This window comes from Giraffa tippelskirchi, chromosome 4 (genome assembly GCF_054371585.1).
Source record: "Giraffa tippelskirchi isolate mGirTip1 chromosome 4, T2T-mGirTip1v1.2.pri, whole genome shotgun sequence".
Classification (NCBI taxonomy): domain Eukaryota; kingdom Metazoa; phylum Chordata; class Mammalia; order Artiodactyla; family Giraffidae; genus Giraffa; species Giraffa tippelskirchi.
This window is the reverse complement of record NC_137278.1, coordinates 6,708,803-6,727,821: the sequence shown is the minus strand read 5'-3', so window position 1 is coordinate 6,727,821 and position 19,019 is coordinate 6,708,803. Positions and strand designations below refer to the sequence as shown.

At 47.7% G+C, this 19,019-nt stretch overlaps 2 protein-coding genes and 1 long non-coding RNA gene across 14 annotated transcripts in view; 1 reads left to right on the top strand and 2 right to left on the bottom strand.

The window, feature by feature from the left end:
- Positions 1–1,169: 1,169 nt before the first annotated feature.
- C4H9orf78 (chromosome 4 C9orf78 homolog) lies at positions 1,170–9,784 on the bottom strand. Of its 2 annotated transcripts, XM_081594824.1 has the most exons (9): positions 9,646–9,784; positions 9,231–9,290; positions 6,818–6,869; positions 6,618–6,688; positions 6,003–6,080; positions 5,264–5,461; positions 4,151–4,287; positions 3,947–4,045; positions 1,170–1,832 (listed from the first exon to the last, which is right to left on the bottom strand). In XM_081594824.1, the coding sequence occupies exons 1-9, from the start codon at positions 9,726–9,728 to the stop codon at positions 1,741–1,743; spliced, it is 870 nt and encodes a 289-aa protein (XP_081450950.1). In that variant the 5' UTR covers positions 9,729–9,784; the 3' UTR covers positions 1,170–1,740. The 2 variants fall into 2 exon arrangements, with proteins under 2 accessions (XP_081450950.1, XP_081450951.1); XM_081594825.1 differs by lacking the exon at positions 6,818–6,869 and having other exon boundaries at positions 6,618–6,673; positions 9,236–9,290.
- A 145-nt stretch (positions 9,785–9,929) lies between these two features.
- Positions 9,930–19,019, top strand: part of USP20 (ubiquitin specific peptidase 20) — a 41,938-nt gene continuing 32,848 nt past the window's right edge. For 9 of the 11 annotated variants that reach the window (XR_014083295.1, XR_014083289.1, XR_014083301.1 and 6 more), the window contains exon 1: positions 9,930–10,030. The gene's annotated coding sequence lies outside the window, so the exon portion shown is untranslated. Of the gene's footprint in view, positions 10,154–19,019 lie in introns of all 11 variants that reach the window. The other 2 variants (XR_014083293.1, XM_081594811.1) reach the window with 1 other exon arrangement.
- On the bottom strand, positions 18,016–18,995 carry LOC145546814 (uncharacterized). The gene is made up of 2 exons (XR_014083307.1): positions 18,497–18,995; positions 18,016–18,396 (listed from the first exon to the last, which is right to left on the bottom strand). It is a non-coding gene; the product is annotated as an uncharacterized LOC145546814 (long non-coding RNA).

The window sequence follows — 19,019 nt, the reverse complement described above, 5'->3', positions numbered from 1 at the left end:
ACTGTCCGTGGGGGGTCGCAAAGAGTCGGACACGACTGAGCGACTTTGCTTACTTACGTTTATAGAAAAGCTGAGAGGACAGTACAGAGAGGTTCCATATTACCACACCCTCGCGCGCAGTTTCCTCTATTATTTACATCTTACATTAGTCAGTTTTGTTGTTGCTGTCGTTAGTTATGTTACATTTGTTAAAATTAATGAGCCCATGTTGATATATGGTAACTAAAGTTTTTCATTTCCTTGTTGTTTAGTCGTTCAGTCGCTTTTTTTTTGCCACCCCATGGACTGTAGCCCAAGCCAGGCTCCTCCGTCCATGGGATTTCCCAGGCAAGAATACTGGAGCTGGTTGCCATTTCCGTCTCCAGAGGATTCTCCCCAGCCAGGGATCCTCCCCAGCCAGGGATCCAGCCCGTGTCTCCTGTTTTGGCAGGGGGATTCTTTACCACTGAGCCACCTAGGAAGCCCTCATCTTTGGTATGATTCTCAACTATTGGAATTTGATGCTCTTATGATTAGATTGGAGTTATGGGTTTGGGGGAGGAATATACTTTACAGAGATGCTATTTTTATAACATCATATCATAGGTACATATAATCAACATGATTTATGACTGTTGATGTTGCCCTTCCCCACCTGGATAAGGTAGTGTTGGTCAGGTCTCTGCCACGTAACAGTTACTTCCCCTCACTCATAATTTTGAGGATCTCCTATGGACTAGATCCTGGGGACTGAAGGAAAAAAATGAGGTGCAGGTGAATCCTGCCTTCACTGACCTTGCATTTGAATGAAGGGGAAGAAAAGAAAATCTCTTACAGATGAGAAAACAGGCTCCAAGGCAAACGGATGTGTCCAAGGATTTAATAAAGAAGCTGTGAGCAGGGCTCAGATCTGACTCCAAAGCCAAATGTCACTAAACACATGATACCAGATTTAAATCAGCCCAGGAGTCAACCAACCTGTTCTTTCCTCATCACAACCTGTGTACCTACCTCATGAAAAGCGACAGCACAGATGGCATCAAACCTGATAGCTCAAAGGCTGGTGCCTATCCCAAAGGAGAAACACCCCTCTCCATGACTGAACTGTGCTTCAAAGTTCCCCAACCCCCAGGCTATGAACACATGATCTGAGTCACTGCTGGTGTAAGGAGACGCAAAACAAATAAGGCTGGGTCCATTTCATATTTAATATTTAAATGCTTAAAATGATACAAATCACTTTTTATTTCTTTAATGAAAAGAAACATAACTGTGTCAAAGTCAGAAAATACTTGTGTTCCTTTGATCGTCTCGATTTTTCTGCTTTCAGGTGGATCCACTGTAAACAGTGAAGGAGGCATTTCTGAATCTCACTCCAGATATTTGAAAGCAAGAGACAATGACTGCTTATATTATAATAAAAGCCCAATCTAAAGGATATTACCTCACCTTGAAACATAGAGCTGTTTCCTCCTGACCCAGGGCAAATACTAAGAGAAAGTCAAGATATTTACAAACAAGATTTAATAATGCTCACAAGACTAGTTTGCCCCTAAAGAGGAAAACTACACATTGTTTCAAAAGGTTACAAATTCAATACCTGAAAATCCCACAGGTAAGCAGATGGACTGACAGAGTCTGTTTTGGGAGCCATCTGCTAGCCAATGAGCAGGCTTCTGTCCAGGAACTCTTTTATCCTGGGGATAAAGGGAGTGGACACTATTTATATCCCACGCTGCACCTCTCCCCATTTAGCTTCCCTCAGTATCGCCTGTTCATCTTCTTGAACTTCTCGTAATGATAATCATCCGTGGCCTTCTCATTAGCAGGACGCTTGCGGTTGGGAGGGGACCCTGAGAAGGAAAAGAGGAAAAGCTGTTGGCCATGCTGGAAGCCACTGATAGGCTTAGCTCTGCACAGACTAGGACAACCATACCTGTGTCTCACTCTCGAGAAGACGCCCCAGTGCCTACCCTGGTCAACAGGAACACAGGAGGGCCTCAGTAAGTATGTGTTACTGAGTCAAGAGCAACAAGCATGGTGGAGTCAGGTGCCAGCTGAAATATGCTGACTTTAGTGTTAGCCCAGGTAAACAGCAGAGTCCCTTGGACAGCAAAGAGATCAAACCAGTCAATCCTAAAGGAAATCAATCCTGAAGATTCATTGGAGGGATTGATGTTGAAGCTGAAGCTCCAAAACTTTGGCCACCTGATGTAAAGAGCTGACTCACTGAAAAAGACCCTGATGTTGGGAAAGATAAGAGGGCAGGAGGAGAAGAAGGTGACAGAGGATGAGATTTTTAGATAATATCACTGACTCAATGGACATGAGTTTGAGCAAACTCCAGGAGATAGCAAAGGACAGGGAAGCCTGGCGTTCTTCAGTTCATTGGAGTCACAAAGATTTGGACATTACTCAGCAAATGAACAATAACAAATTCAACAAACTCTCAACTGCACTGAGAGTCTGACTAGGTGTCAGGCAGGGCAGAAATGTTTTTAGACATGACTTCCTTTCACCTGCCCCAAAATCCCAGCAGGGGTGTGTTACCATCTCTCCTCAGAGAGGTTAGATGACTTGCTCAAGGTCATTCAGAAAGTGACAGGAAGCTGAGAACCCAGATCTGGTGCCTCTAAAATCTGTTTAACAGATATTAATAACAGGAAACTCTTTGGGAATCAAAGACTACTCGGCCTAAGTGTTACAGAAAATAATTCCTGAAGTAGGAAGGAAGAACCAGAGAAGTCTCAGCAAATGAAGCATTTCCTTAGAATTGTCCCATTGTTGATGAAAAAGATGACACTGCCTGATGCTAAGAGCACGTGGGGAAGGGCACTGCTGGATGCTGCTGGTGGGAGAACACGTTAGCATCACGCTTCCAGAGGATCATTTGTCGAGTTCTCAGAAGACAGCATTAAGGAGACGATAGAGTCAAGGACGATCATCATTAAATGGGGAAACATGGGAAGCAACCTGAGTGTCTTGCCAGAGGGAAGAGTGGTTAGACTAAAGCACGTCTGCCTGTACAGCATAACGTGATATGCCCACTGAAAGGGAAAAATGTAATTTACTGTCATGAAGAGACAGGCAGAGGACACTAAAGAGTGGTGATATCCTATTAAGTATGTATACAACACATGTATGTTTTTTTAAAAAGTCGGGAAGGTTACACAGTTGGTCCTTGGTATCCATGGGTTCAACAACCAACCCCAGGCTGTGTAGTGCTGCATTTGCAATTGCTGTTGGTTGGAAGCCGTGGGTACCCGAGGACTGACTGTGGAACTTGTGTTTGAGCATCCACAGATTCTGGTGTCAGCAGCAGGTCCTGGAACCAGCCCCCCGAGAATACTGAGGGTTAACAATACATAACGATGTTGTGCACACCAGAAACTAGCGCGGCAGTGGAAAGCAATTATATTACGATTTAAAAATAAATGAATAAAAAGAACCCACTGTACAGTTCAGGGAAAAAAAGATCTATTGTACAGCACAGGGGACACTACTCAATACCCTGCAATAAACCATAACGGAAAAGACTATGAAAAAGAACATGCATAGATATGTGTAACTGAATCACTTTGCTATACAGTGGAAATTAATGCAACACTGTAAATAAACTATGCTTCAATAAAATAAATTTTAAAAATAAAAAATGTTAACTGCGGCCTTCTTTGGATGATGAAATTATGAGTAACTTTTGGTTTTGCTTATTCAAGTTTTCTGAGTCTCTGTTATGTTTGATAGCCCAGGGAATCCTTAGAGCAACCCCAAGTGGTACATTTTATTACCAACTCCATTTTAAAGGTGAGGAAACTGAGGCTTGGAAAGGAGACGGCACACAACCATGGTCCGGAAAGAACTAGAACCCAGATGTCTTGGCCCCAAAGCCCAAGCGCCGCCCCTCCCCGCCTCCACGGACCCTGGGCCACTGCCGCCCCCACGGCCCCGAGGCCCCTGCTGTACTCACGCTCAGGCTCCGGCTTCTCTGTGTCCCCCACTCGCAAGGGTCGGGCTTTGGGCTCCTCTTTGTTTCTCCGTATGGGAGCGTTGAGCTCCTCGTGGTAAACTGGACCGAAAGAGACCAGGGGGTGTGTCAGACAGAATGGGGGACCCAGGGACCTCAACCCAGTGGTGCAGGGTGGAGCTGCCTCCCTGGAGACGCGGCGCTTACATCGGTTGTGCTGCACGTAGTTCACAGCCATGTTGGTGGGCACGAAGGAGGTCTCGCTGTCTTTCTTCTTGTTCTGCTGCTCAGCCAGCAGACGGGCCTTGGCGTCCTCCGTGGAAATGATGTTTTTTATTTTCGCACTGTGGGGAGAGAGGGGCCACACCACGGTTAGAGCTTTGCAACTGTGGGCCTCAGATGGAACTGACTGGAGGGGCTCGAAGCACCCCCGCTCAGCCGCATAAGGATGTCATCCTTCTCAGGGCACAGCTCTCTACAGTTCACCGGCTCCCCCACGGCCAGAGTGTCACTGGAGCACTGGAGATGCAGGACTTAGTCTCTTCTGATCGAGGGGAAACGGAGCCAGAGGTCAGGTGAACTCCCTAAGGCTCAAAGCCAGTGAGGCCAGCAAGCAGGCCAGAACCCAGAGGTCTCCCAGCTTTCTACCACACCTGAAGAAGATTCTGACCCTGTATTTTCTCCTCAAAAGTCCCCTTTTAGAGCAGATGCTTTGCAGTTAACATGAAAGGAGGATCACGGGGTGGGTGGACCTTATCACTGCTCCTGCTGAAGAGAGCAGGAGAATACAAGGACCTATTGGAAGAACTGTGAACAAAGGCTAAATAAAAGCAAACACTTTCGGAATTTCCCCGGTGGTGCAGTGATTACGAATCCACCTTCCAATGCAGGGGACGTGTGTTCGATCCTGGTTGGGAAACTAAGATCCCACATGCCATGGTAAGCCCATGCGCCACACTAGAGAGAAGCCAGCATGTCACAATGAAAGGTCCAGCATGCTGCAACCAAGACCCGAAGCAGCCAAGTAAATGCATAAATATAAAAGAAAAAACAGAAAGAAAGTATCCTTCTACTTTATAAAACAAAACAAATACTTTTGCTTTGGCGGTGACAGTCCCTTGTGTATTTAACTGCTCTGACCAACCCAGAGAAACTCTGGGCAACAACCATGTCAGCAGGCCAGAGAGGCTAAGTTTGTATCTGTGGGTTTCCAAGGAGACACGTTAATAAACAGCCCCCTTAACTGCTAGCTGGAAAGCAGAGAGCTGGCCCTTTGGCCTAGGGGCGAGAGAGAGGCACAACCGTGGGTCTGAAACTCACTCAATGCCGAGGTCCACCTCGGGGATGCCGCTCAGCATCTGGTTGGACAGCATCTCCTCCGTCTTCTTCGCTGAGGAAACCCGGATGTTTTCCGGCAGCTCATAAAGGCAATCCTCTGCATTCTTTGGCTTGACTTTCTGTTCCTCGTGTTCCACGATCCCTTTCCGCTTCTTCAGCTCTGTCTCAATGTACTTCATCCTGAAACGAGATACCCGCAGGCCTCAGGAGGGGCAGGACAGCTCCAACCCTGTCCCAGAGCCATGATGGGTGATGATGTTGTCATCGTTCCATGGAGAAGTGACAAAAATAAAAATAGGTTTTGAGTTTTTAAATCAAGCTAAAATCTTTCAATTTAAAGCACAATCTATAGAATGAGATCCTGTCCCACCACATCATGTGTAACTTTCTTTGATGGCAGTTTTTATTTAACAGCCTTGGTGGCAAAATGAAAAATGGGCAAGTCCAATGTTTCTCCCTGCGATTTTCTTTAGGGGATGGGATGGGAATATTACTAGCCAAGGAATCTAGAAATTCTAAGAACCACGTTCTTAAAGAATTCTTGAGGTTTTCAAAGTTCTCAAGCCTGAGGTGGTGGGGTTAAGGGGTACCAGGGACACAAGAGGGGTCAAATTTGCTGTTTTTGGATAAGATTAGAAATGTCACCTGTGACTAACTGTCTTAGACACTATCTGGCTGGAGCCCACCCCAATCGCTCACTGCTGATAAGACTGACACCTACATGTCAGCATCCTCATCCCTTCGGTTGGTTTCTGCGGAAAATGATGTCCCCAGATGGAGGTCTTCCTCTTCGCTGATCCTACAAAAAAGAGAACAGTGAAGGAGAGCCTTAGAGTCACAGATAAATGAGGCTGAATGTGATGCTACATGAATAAAACAAGTATGCAATGAAATGTACAACATCCTGTCCATGGTTGGAAAAAAGTAAGATACATATATAACATGTAAACAGAAGGAACTCCAGGAATATACGCAAGCACACTGACAGCCTCTGGAGATACTTCACGGGGAATGAGTAGATATATTTATTTTTCACTTTTGCATTGCTTGTATTATTTTGGTAATTGTGTTTCTATGTTTTTCCTGAAAAAGAAAAATAACCTCCACATGGGTTTGAAAGACAATATACAATGCACCTTTACAAGAGGTGCCTACCTATATCACCCTAAGTTAACTTCTGAAGAGTTTTCGTTTTGTTTTTAAACAACATACTCTTTACAGAGCACAAAGGGTACTTCAAGCCGTATTGAAGCTGCAGCAGGTCCCAGCTCCCTGGGGAAACAAGCCCCGGCAAGCGGTGCAGGCGAGTTTGTATCTGAGCCTGTTGTGCACGTACTTATCTTTGGCCCTTTCCTTTAGTTTCTTCATGTCCACCATCCCGCCTGTCTTCATCTGAAAGGGATCATCCTGCAGAAAGCAAACAGCGGAGAAGCAGCATCTATGTAACTCGCAGTGGAATGTTTTGTTTTTTAAGAAAACTCAATCACCCGCTGAAGTCACATCTTCCCACTGCCCAGGGAGGGTCCCACAACTCACCACTAGAGTCGTCTCTTCTTGTACTTTCTCTCCCACCAGCAGGGCAACAGCACTGAGAATAACCAAAAAGCAGAGGAGAGAGAGAGAAATGGCACGGTTCAGAGATGAGGAGAAGCATTTAGGAAATCTGCAACATTAGTGCGGGGTTAAGATTTGAGGAGTGGACACCAAAGTCAGATGGAACAGTCTACAAGAACAACAGGGATCAAGAGACACCCTCGGGACTTCCCCTGTGGTCCAGTGGCTACGACTCTGCACTCTCAATGCAGGGGCCCTGGTCAGGGAATTATCCCACATGCAGCAACTAAGAGTTTGCATGCTTCAATGAAGACTGAAGATCCCGTGTGCCACAAATAAGGCCTGGTGCAGCCAAATAAATAAAATAAATGTTATTAAAAAATAAAAGAGAGTGAGACACTCTAGATGCTAGAGGTGGGAGTACTGTTCACTTAAGTGGTACACTTTCCTACAAAGTCATTTGGCATTATCTTGGCTTAGAAACGTCATTTCTAAAATTTTGCTTTCACGGAAAATGAGGCTAAAGACAAGTATAGGAAAATACTATTGCAGCCTTATTTGGTGGTGAAATTTTGCACAATGACCTACAGATCCCAAAATAGAGGGGATAAGTTAAATTATGGTATGTATATCTGGTGGAATATTGTGTATCTATTAAAAAGGTTTTGGGGGGAAATATTACCCACAACGTGGATGAATACCCACAATATCATGAATTGAAAATACAGTAGTCCCCCCTCTTAGCTGTGGTTTCACTTTTCACAGTGTCAGTTATCTACGGTCCAAAAATATTAAGTAGAAAATTCCAGAAATAAAAAATTTCATACGTTTTAAATTATCTATCAACTATTATGAACAGTGTGATGAATCTCTGCCCTCTTGCCTGGTCCGACAGAGGAGGTGAACCACCCTTTTGTCCTGAGGGTCCACACTGTATACACCACCCACCCATCAGTGTGGGAAAAATAGTCTGCGTAAGATTCGACACTATTCAAGCTTCAGGCATCCACTGGGGGTCTTGGAACACAGCCCCTGTGGATAAGAGGAGACTACTGAAGCATAGAATAAAAATAAGGCTGCTCACAGTCTTTACAAAAGAGAGAGAAAATAGGGAAGAACATTAAATGTCATCACTGGTTACCTCTTTATGGGAGGATTATAGGTACTGTTTATTTTCTTGATTATACCTTTCTAAATTTTCCCAAACTCTTAACAATCAGTGTGCATTTCACAATTAATTTAAGTGTAATAAAAACACTAGTCTGGACTTCCCTGGTGGTCCAGTAGTTAAGAATCCACCTGCCAATGCAGGGGACATGGGTTTAATCCCTGGTGGGAGAAGATTCCGCAAGCTGAGGGGCAACCAAGCTTGTGAGTCACAACTACAGAGCTCACGTGCCTTAGAGCCCATCTTTTGAAACAAGAGAAGCCACTACAATGAGAAGCCCAAGCACTGCAACTAGAGAAAGCCCCTGCAGCCCAAGCACCGCAACTAGAGAAAGCCCCTGCATAGAAACGAAGACCCAGTGCAGTCATCAGCACAGCTCAGTCGCTCAGTCATGTCTAACTCTTTCCAAACCCATGGACTACAGCACGCCAGGCTTCCCTGTCCATCACCAACTCCCGGAGCCTACTCAAACTCATGTTCGTCCTGTCGGTGATGTCATCCAGCCATCTCATCCTCTGTCGTCCCCTTTTCCTCCTGCCTTCAATCTTCCCGTATTAGGGTCTTTTCCAGTGAGTTGGTTCTTCATATCAGGTGGCCAAAGTATTGGAGTTAAAACAAAAACAAACCAAAAACCACTAGCAATGCCCTGTAGCTCTAGAAGAAGTAAAACTTGCTCAGTCGTGTCCGAGTCTTTGTGATCCCGTGGAATACACAGTCCATGTAATTCTGCAGGCCAGAATATTGGAGTGGGTAACCTTTCCCTTCTCCAGGGGAATCTTCCCAATCCAGGAATAGAACTCAAGTCGCCCACATTACAGGCAGATTCTTTACCAGCTGAGCCACCAGGGAAGCCTAAGAATACTGGAGTGGGTAGCCTATCCCTTCTCCGGCGGATCTTCCAGACCCAAGAATCAAACCGGGGTCTCCTGCATTGCATGCGGATTCTTTACCAACTGAGCTATCAGGGAAGCCCATGGTAGCTCTGGAGCAAACTTCAAGACCACAAGGCTCGGGGCATGTCCTGGTTGAACATTTGCAAAACACAAACAACGCTTGAATTCCTCTCCAGGCAGTACAAAGTGTAAAGTGTGTCAAGAAAAGGGGCTGTCTATGTCTGAGAATATATTTGTGACAACGACCCGGACGCGGGGAGAAGAGCTGGGGGAGGTGGTGGTGTCTCTGTCATCCCCTCCTGTTCTGGGTCCTCTACTCCCAAGCGGTACCCACCTCACCCCGTTGGGCCTCTTCCTCAAGTTCTGCACCTCTCGGGTCTCTTCCAGTTTTAATCTTAAAAGAGAAAAGATAAGGCAACGCACAGGCTGAGATACCCTTCACGGAACTCAAAGAGTGAAAAGGCAGCTTCGACGGACACCAATGACTGGCCGTCGAGCCGCCCGCAGTGGTCCAGAGTGACTGCGTCTCGACCCACCAGGAGTCAGATCCACTTGGCATCCCAGAGGCACCCCTCCCAACCATGAGACCTTGGGGCGGCGGTCTCATGCCTAGGAGCCTCGTTTCCTTCGTTCGCAGAGGGGTAATGACACCTCTCACAGCAATGGTGTCAACGAGGTACCCGGCTGGTCGTGAGTCCCCCTAGGTTGCCTCTCTCTTCCTGCCCCGTAGGATCCCTCCTCAAACGCACCGAACCTCCTCTGAGTCCTGCTCGTCTTCCTCCGACTCCGAGTCGGCGCGGCGCCGGCGGAAAGTCTTCCCGGTGACAGGCATAGTCGCACCGGCCCAGCGGTCTAGAGCCGCCGAGCCTCTGCGCCGAGATCTGGAGTACTTCCGGCGCGCGGCTGTGAGGTCAGAGCGCCGGCCTGGCCCGGCCCCGCCTCCAGCTCCGGCCCCGCCCCCGGCCCACACGCCCATCTGACCACGCCCCCGTCCGTGGCGTCGGCCTCTCCCGATTGGGCAGCCCAGGGAGGAGGAGGCGGGGCGCGGCTGGCTGGGCCTCAAGACCCTGCGCCCGCGGCTCGGAGGGCGCGCTTGACTGACAGGCGGCGGTGGCGGCGGGGTTGCGACTGCAGGTGAGTTCCGGGCCGCCGCCGGCTGCTTCAGGGGGCCGGGTCTCTCCGAGCAGGGGCGACCCCAGTCCGGCTCCGGGCCGGCGGGGACCTGGCCCTGCCTGGTGCGCAGAACGCCGCGGCCAGGTGAGCGGAGCCCGGGACCCCCCTCGGCCGCCACCGCCCTGACCCCTCCTCTGGCCGGCGCCCAGGGTATCTTCTCGGGCCCCGGGCGCCCCACTTCGAGCCCCTAGGGCTCACTGATTCTCCGGAACAGGGGTCGCCGTCTCTTTCATTTCTGCCTGGGCCTGACCCAGCGTGGAAAGCACGCTTGTGGCGTCTCGGACCGCTGACTTCTTTCCTCCGGGTCTGGGCCCTGACGTGCACTTTTTTTTCCTGTAGGGACAAAAGATGACCACTTCTTAGCCGTGATGAATTAAAGCCCCAGCCCCGACTCCCCCGCTAACGATCGCTTCCAGCCACTTCTCCCGGAGGAGAGTCGTGTCTGGTGTTTTGAACCCATTCGGGAGGGTTTGAGGGCAGAGGGTGCTTGCTGGCCGCTTCCCGGGACCTTCGGGGGCCTTGTTTTCGTCCTTTGTCACGAGGACTGTCGCTCTGGCCTCCGCCCCTTCTACCCGAGGATGTTCTGAGGATTAAGTTTATTTGAAAAACAGGAATCAACCAATGCTTAGAATATAACTAAATGCATAAATAATGGCTTACGGGACATCTAGGAAGCCCTTAGTTTTCCTTTTTTCAACATGCTGTCTGTCCTTTCCTTAGCAAGAACCACCTCTTATTAAGCGCTTAACGTGACAGGCACTGGACTCAGCATTATTTCATTAAACTCATCCAACAGTCCTAGGAAGTAGATTCAGTTATTGTTTCTCATTTTGCCAAGGAAGACACTAAGACTCAGAGAGGCAGTATGTACCTCAGGGAACACAGCTGGAAGGGGGAGCAGAAATCAGTTACAGGCGTCCCTCACTGCACCTTGGGCACAGTACCTGGCACAGTAAGAGTTGGTTTTCTGTAGGTTCCCTCCTCGGGAAGACCATCCGGAAGTAGGGCAGCATTTCTGGAATGCCTTACTGTTCTTTGGAACAGTCTCCTCTGAGGTTGCCGTCCTCTTCCGTGTACTGAGACAGATAGTAGACTCGGGACTTGTTGGAACAGCCTTGTGGCTTTGATGAAAAGCCATAGTTTGAAAGTGTCTGGGTCTAGCCCTTTGCAGTCTGGGTTCAGCCAAACCTAGATGCACATGGGAGTCACTGGGCCCCTTGTCCGTGATGGCTGAAGGAGAGGCTCCTTGGGAACTGCCGCAGGAACCCAGGGAGTGGATGTCTGCAGCTCTCACGCTCTCAGAGTTGGCTCCAATTTTGCCCACCCAGGAGCCCTCCCACCAGTGGGTACTGGACAACACTAAGGAGAGGGCTTCAAGGCCAAGGACATTTCTGCTGATATCCCAGTACATCTGGTACAGATGTACTGTCTCTGCTGGGCAAGACCAGCATACCCACTGATAACCTCGGTCTGACTGAGTTGAGTTTAGCAGAAGTGGCAGGGGTGAATCCGGCAGCCTGTGGCTGGGCTGAAGGGCTGCAGATACTCTGAGCTTTGCTGGGCCTTTTAGAGGGTGGGTTGAAATTGCTTCTCAGAGGGAGCCTGTGGGAAATCTGAGTGCTCTTCAGTTCAGAGAAATGCTATGTTTTTAGTTTGGTTTGGTTCTTGGAGAAAATGTCCAGGTTTGGCTTGAGTTTGGGTTTGTGCACTGGCTCCTGGAACCAGGTGAAATGTGGGCTTGTCTCGGTGAGCATTAATGTCTAGGTCGATTTGGGAATCCAGCAAAATGATTGCAGCTCACAGCCTGGCCATAGTAAGTATTCATTGAGTGTTTGTGGGACAGACTTACTTATTCAGCAAATATTTACTGAGCTTTCAGTATACGGAACAGGCACTGCTTTGGGTGCTTGAAATACGTCAGGGAGCAAAAGAGACTGAAGACCCCCTTGAACTCATGGACTTTATGTTCAGATAACCTGATAACTATGTAAGGATGTTAGAAGGTGATGCTATGGAAAAAAAAAAAAAGTAGAGCAAGGGGAGGGAATCAGGATCGAGAGAGAGAATTGACTTGCAGATTTAAATTGGTGTTCTGGCTTGTGGTTTGGTCAGTAACATGACAAAGCAGTGGACTGAATTGTAGGCCCTGGGTTCAAGGACCTGTTCTGCCAGATTGCTGTGTGAGCCTGCACAGGAGCCTTTCCTTCTCTGAGCCAATTTCCCCACCAGAGCCCCTGCTCTACCATTTGCTGGTTGTGTGACTTCAGCATGAACCTCTCTAATGCTCTCCTGCTTCATGGTTTTAGGGGTCCTGGTCTGAGTTTCTGCTTTTACTTACTCCAGGGTTTGCAGCTTCTCAGTGACCTTGGCCCGTCACTGCCTCGAGCCCGTCAGCCCCCAGGGACTGCCAGCATGGAGCAGCCATAACCCCAGTTAATGGACTCTTATGGACCCTAGGACAGAGTGCAATACCAGGTTTCAGGCTGTGCAAGGATGTTATCCTAAACTTAAGGAGCTGAAGTTGAGCAGAAAAAAGGGCTGTGTGAAGAATGACTCAGAAGAGGTGCTTGTGAGGAAGGCCAGGGGAAGCCACCCTTGGGGTGTGGGCATTTGGGTCCAAGGAGGTGAAGGTCATCATCCCCACTCCAGGTTGTTTGGCAGCTGGTAGAGCTGACTGTTCTGAGCACTGACTTCAGGGCAGGCAGTCCTGGGTTTGAATCCTGGGTCAGCTGCTCAGTAGCTGTGTGACCCCCCAGCCAGTTCCTTCACCTCGCTGAGCCTCAGCCTTCCCTCTTTTAGTGACGGAGGCGGAAATGGATTTAGCTCTCAATGTTGCCTGACCTCCAGGGTGGTTGTGAGGATTTTGTGAGGTATGTTAGTATCCATTTTCAGTTCACAGGGCCATCCTGAAGGGGGACAAGCAGAACTTGGCAAGGAAGAAGGTCCTGCCTTGAGAGTTGAAAGGACGGTGGACTCGGTGAATTAAGACTGGTTAAAGAGAGGAATTTGGGGGCAAGGGAGTGGCTTGGAAGTAGAGTGGGGAGAAAGCAGGAGGGGGAGGGAAAGGGGACATGTTTTGTGGGGTAGAGGGGAGTGTGGAAGGGTGTGGGCACAGGTGTGTGGGGTGGCCAGTGTGGTGAGGATCAGGACAGGGGGTGGGGTGTCCTGGTGTTGGTGGTGGACTTGGCAGCATCGCCTTTATATCCTGAGGAGCTGGGCTCTCAGCTGGCAGGAGGATGTAGCCAGAACCTCCAGGAAGTTGATGAGTAATGCGCCCCTGAGGCCTGGTCTCAGCAGTGGTGCGAGGCCCAGATGTGCTGCCTCACTGCCTGTGCCCCTGTGCGGGGCTGGAGTGGGGGTAACTTTCCCCATCACTCCACGAAGGCCCCGGGGAGGGGGGGACTCGCCCACCCTTGTTCAGGACGAAGAAGCCTCTTAGACATCTCCGGGGCCTGCAGTGGGCAGGCTCTCTGCCAGACCTGCCAGCCTGCCTCCTTTCCTCCTGCTTTCTCGTCCCTGAGTTAGGAGGTGGGTCTGGTGGATCAGGAGGGAGAGGTGCCCTGGGTGTCTGTAGCGGAGGCACAGCCCCTTGGCTGGCATCTCGAATACCAGCTATGGGGCGGTGACTCTTAGCACCATGGAGCTGCTGCTCTGACGAGGGCCCATGCCCAAATCCAGGCCTCCCAGCAGTGGAGGTTTCTTTCCTTTTCAGTCTTTGTTAAACACCTGCTGTGTCCTTTGCATTTATTTTGCACAGAGGGAAGGATGGGAAGGCGGACCCCACCTGGCTCACTTCCCGCTGTCCCACTCCCTTGCTCTGTGGTCTCGGGCAAGTGGCTTCCCATCTCAGAGCCTCTGTTCTTCCTCCATAAAATAAGAAACAGCGGTCCTCACCCGAGAGTGTATAGTGAAGCGCTGCACATCCTGCCTGGCTCAGAGTAGGCACTCAGTCCTGGAGCGCCTGTTGTTGAGCTGTTGTCCAGTCGTGTCCGACTCTTACCACCCCATGGACTGCAGCACGCCAGGCTTCCCTGTCCGTCACCACCTCCCAGAGCTTGCTCAAGCTCATGTCCGTTGACATGAGTTAAGGTTACCTTTTTCAAAAGACCCTTCCCTGCTCCCATCTTTAGTGAGATAAAAGGAATCTTTAAAAAGTTTCTATTTTGATCATATAAGTGCCTGTTCAGAGTTTCAAAATTTTAAAATGCCAGAATGTTTTCACGGTCACTTGCATGTAGTGATCTGGAAAATCTTCAAAGAAAAATTGAAAGCCAGTTGTATTTAACCAGCCTCAAATTGTGCAACCATGATGTGTAATAAAGAATTTGAAACAGAAAAAAAAAAGTTTCTATTTTGAAAAAAATCAAACCCAGACAAGTAAAAAGAGTGATAAAATGAAATCCCATTTACCTTTCACCTATATCCAGCAATTATTAATATTTTTGCCTGTTTACTCTCTATGTATTTATATATTCATCATCATCAGAATTATTCTTGCCAATCCGTTTAAGAGTAAGTTGCAGATATCATGACCCTTTGCCCCTCAATATTTAGAAGGAATTATCTAAGAACAGGGATATGTAACCAGAAAATGGTTTTCATCTTGAGAAACTTTTTTTTTTTTTCCCACTACATCAGGGCTTAGTTGCAGAGCTTGGGTTAGTTGCCTGGAAGCATGTGGGATCCAAGTTTCCTGACCAGGGATCAAACCCACATCCCCTGCATTGGAAGGCGGACTCTCAACCACTGGGCTGCCAGGAAAGTCCCCATCTTGAGAAACTTTAATGTTGATCTAACACTGTATCAGTTTCCCAGGGCTGCCATAACAAAGTACCACAGGCTGGATGACTTACACAACAGAAATTTATTTTCTCATAGTTCTGTAGGCTGGGGGGGTCCAAGGAAAAGGTCAGCAGGTTTGATTTCTTCTAAGGCTTCTCCCTGACTTACAGATGGGGACTTTCTTGCTGTGTCCTCACATGCTCCTTTCTCTTGGTGCCTCTTGGTGTATCCAAATTTCCTCCTCTTATAAGGACACCAGTCACGTTGGATTAAGGTCCACCCTAAAGACCTCACTGAACTTAACTACTTTTTTGGGGATAGTTTACTTATTTTTTAATTGGAGGATAATTGCTTTACAATGTTGTGTTGGTTTCTGCCCACATTAACATGACTTAATTACCTTTTATTTAAAATAAATAAATAAATAACTTAAACAAAACCAAAAACACAGCCAGTAACATACTTTATAGGCTTCCCAGGCAGCACAGTGGTAAAGAATCCACCTGCCATTGCAGGAGACCTGGGTTCGATCCCTGGATTGGGAAGATCCCCTAGAGAATGAAATGGCAACCCACTCCAGTATTCTTGCCTGGAGAATTCCATGGACAGAGGAGCCTGGCGGGCTACAGTCCATGGGGTCACAAAGAGTCAGACACGACTGAGTGACTGAGTGCCACAACAACCTTTATATACCAAGCATTTTTTGAACATTTTTCTTCTTTTTCAAAAAATTTATTTTTTTAAAAAATTATTTATTTATTTGGCTGTGCTGGGTCTTAGTTGCCACACACAGGATCTTTAGTTGTAGCATGTGGGATCTAGTTCCCTGACCAGGGATGAACCTGGGCCCCTGCGTTGGAAGCTCGGAGTCTTAGCCACTGGTCTAGTAGGGAGGTGCTTGCTGTGCAGGTAAATACGAACTCTGAGCAAGTCCCTATGATCAGAAGTCATTACGCTAAATCCTTGCCATGTGTTGGCCCACCTCATCCTCTCAGTCACCCTACCGGCTACCGGCTGTCTTTGTCCCCATTTTCCTGGATGAGGAAACTGAGGATTGGTGATTTTAGCTCAAGACACACAGCTTGTGAGTGACAAGATTGAATGCCAGGCTAGCTGTCCCCATCAATGCCTTCCGTGATTGTCCTCAACTCCAGGGGTGATGCCTGTGGAGCAGCTGACTGTGGTAAGAATGGAAAGTGACTCGCGATAGTGATTATAACATCCTTCGTGGCTGCACACAGGTACCCTGGTGTTGAAACAGGGAACTCTGTGTCCCATGAGGGCAGCACCCATGCCTGGCTTGTTTCCCATCACCCAAGAAGGTGCCTGGTCAGCGTTGGCTGGAGACCAAGATAAAGCAAAATGACAACTTTTAGATGGCTGGGGTCAGCAAAGTGTGATCCTTGCAGACTCCTGCACTTCGGATGTTACAGGTCCTGCGTAGAATATTAAGCACCCAGTTTTTGATACTACCGCTCGACATTTCCCCGTATATCAACTGGTTTTCTTAAATTGAGGCCTAGTTGATTTACAGTGTCACGTTGGTTTCAGGTGTGCAGCACAGTGCTTCAGTTATACATGCATACATGTATTTATGTTTTATTTAGATTCTTTTCCCCTATAGATTATTATAAACTATTGAGTATAGTGTTATATATATAGTAGGTCCTTGCTGGTTATCTCTTTATATATAGTAGTGTGAATATATTTATCCCAACCTCCTAATTTATTCCTCCCCCCCATCCCCTTTGGTAAGCATAGTTTGTTTTCTATATCTGTAGATCTATTTCTATAAACTGATTTTTAAACATTAACTTTTAAAAAATGTTAGTAAACCTTAAACTTTCTATGTTGCTCAGACACTGTTGGGAGGCCAATAAATTTATATAAACATTTATATAATGTTTCTCGAGGAAAACTTGTCAGTATATATCTAGTGCTTTCAAAGCAAATATTTTGACCCAGTAATTTTTCCTTTGGTCAAAGATGTAGTCAAAGACTTATATTCTAAAATAATCCTTACAGCCATGTATCTAGTAACAAAGCACACACACACTCACACAAATATCCTGTGTCTGCTAGTAGGAGAATGATTAAGTAAGATATTGTAGAGCTTAGATTATATGTGGTATAATATTATCCAGCCACTAGAAATGAAGTTGTTGAAAATAAATTTAGTGATGTGGGAAACCTGTAAACACACTCAGTCGTGTCCAACTCTTTGCAACCCCATGGACTATACGGTCCATGGACTTCTCTAGGCCAGAATACTGGAGTGGGTAGCTGTTCCCTTCTCCAGGGGATCTTCCCAACTCATATCTCCTGCATTGCAGGCGGATTCTTTACCAGCTGAGCCACGAGGGAAGCCCAGAAATGAAGTTGTTGAAAAGAAATTTAGTGACATGGGAAACAGAATATAAACCTCCAAAAGCTGTTTACAAATTAAATTTGTTATGTTTTGGTTTATGTTCTTTAATATTTATTTATTTGGCTGCAGCATGTGGGGTCTAGTTCCTTGACCAGGAATTGAACCCTCTGCCTCCAAAGCACGGAGTCTCAACCGCTAGACCACTAGGGCAATCCCAAGTGATTTTTATTTCCTTCTTTTTTGCTCATCTGCATTTTCTACACTGATTTTTTTTTTTTTTTTGGCTGTACTGGGTCTTTGTTGCTTTATTGGGGTCCCTCTGTAGCTGTGGCGTACAGGCTGCTCACTGCGGTGGCTTCCCGTTGCAGAGTCTGGGTGTAGTTGCAGCATGTAGGCTCAGGAGTTGTGACACACAGGCTTAGTTGCCCCTCAGTATGTGGAATCTTCCCAGGCCAGGGATCGAACCGTGTCCCCTGCCTTTGCAAACGGATTCTTAACCACTGGACCACCAGGGAAGTCCCTTCTACAAACTCTATGATGAATTTGTGTTGCTTTTGTAATAGGACTTCCCTGGTGGCTCAGATGGTAAAGCATCTGCCTACAACGCGGGAGACCTGGGTTCAATCCCTGGGTTGCGAAGATCCTCTGCAGAAGGAAATGGCAACCCACTCCAGTACTCTTGCCTGGAAAATCCCATGGACAGAGGAGCGTGGTAGGCTATAGTTTATGGGGTCGCAAAGAGTCGGACATGACTGAGCAACTTCACTTGACTTTGTAATACAGACCGTAATAGGTTACTTTTAAATATCATCTTTAAAGTTTCAGAAATAAGAGGAACCTGTGTCTGACGTCCTTGGTACATGAGGTTCCCCTCTTGGGTCTGTCCGTGCTTCTCCCCAGACCCTGAGAGCACCCTGGGGAGCAGAACCTCCTCCCCTGGAGATCTCCAGACCCACAGAGCGTGAACAAGACACTTGGGGGCCATTTCAGAGAAGGGCAGCAGCCCCTGAGAGGTCCCGGAAGCCTCGGCCCAGGAAGCACCCTAGGCTGCTACCTGGCTGGCTTGAAAGTGCAGCTCTTCACCCTGTGACTCATCCAGAAAAGGGTCTCTTCTTCATGCCTTTGTTTCTGCCTCATTAATGTCTGTGCTGGATTACAACGCTTCATCATCTCCTGCCTAGCCAATAGACAGAAAAAGGCCGTTTGGTTTGGTTTTAATAAAATTAACGTACGTGATAAAGATCAGCGTGGCCCGCAAAGCCTAAAATATTTCCTACCTGGGCCTTTATAGAAAAAGTTTGCTGACCCCTGACTTAGAGCAAGGCTGTGCACTGGACAGACCAGTCAGGTCCCCGCCCACTGCTTACTAGCCCAGGACTGATCTTGGCCAGGCTCCTGGCTCCTTAAACTCCAGTTCTGTTTCTTCATCTGTGAAGCAGGGGCAGCGACAGTGCACAGGTTTGTTTGCCACAGGGCTTTTTTTTTTCTTCCTCTATCTGAAGTTGCAAGAACCTGAGTTGTCTGATGGTACCTATGAGTCAGGAGTGGGCCTGTCAACCATCATCCTTGTCTGGGGCAGTGTTCCTGGCATGGAGTATCCCACTCATGGCCTGGCTTCACCATCTAGCCCAAGAGAGGGGGCGCATACCAAAGACACTGAAAAACCCACATGCTGCAGCTTAAAATAGCGTGAAGCTGGCAGCCACCCAGCACACTTGACCTCAGCGGAAACGAAGAAACTAAAAGTCTGACTTCAAGTGAGGAGGTTTGGAATTCAGAACCTTGAGCCCCGTCATTGTC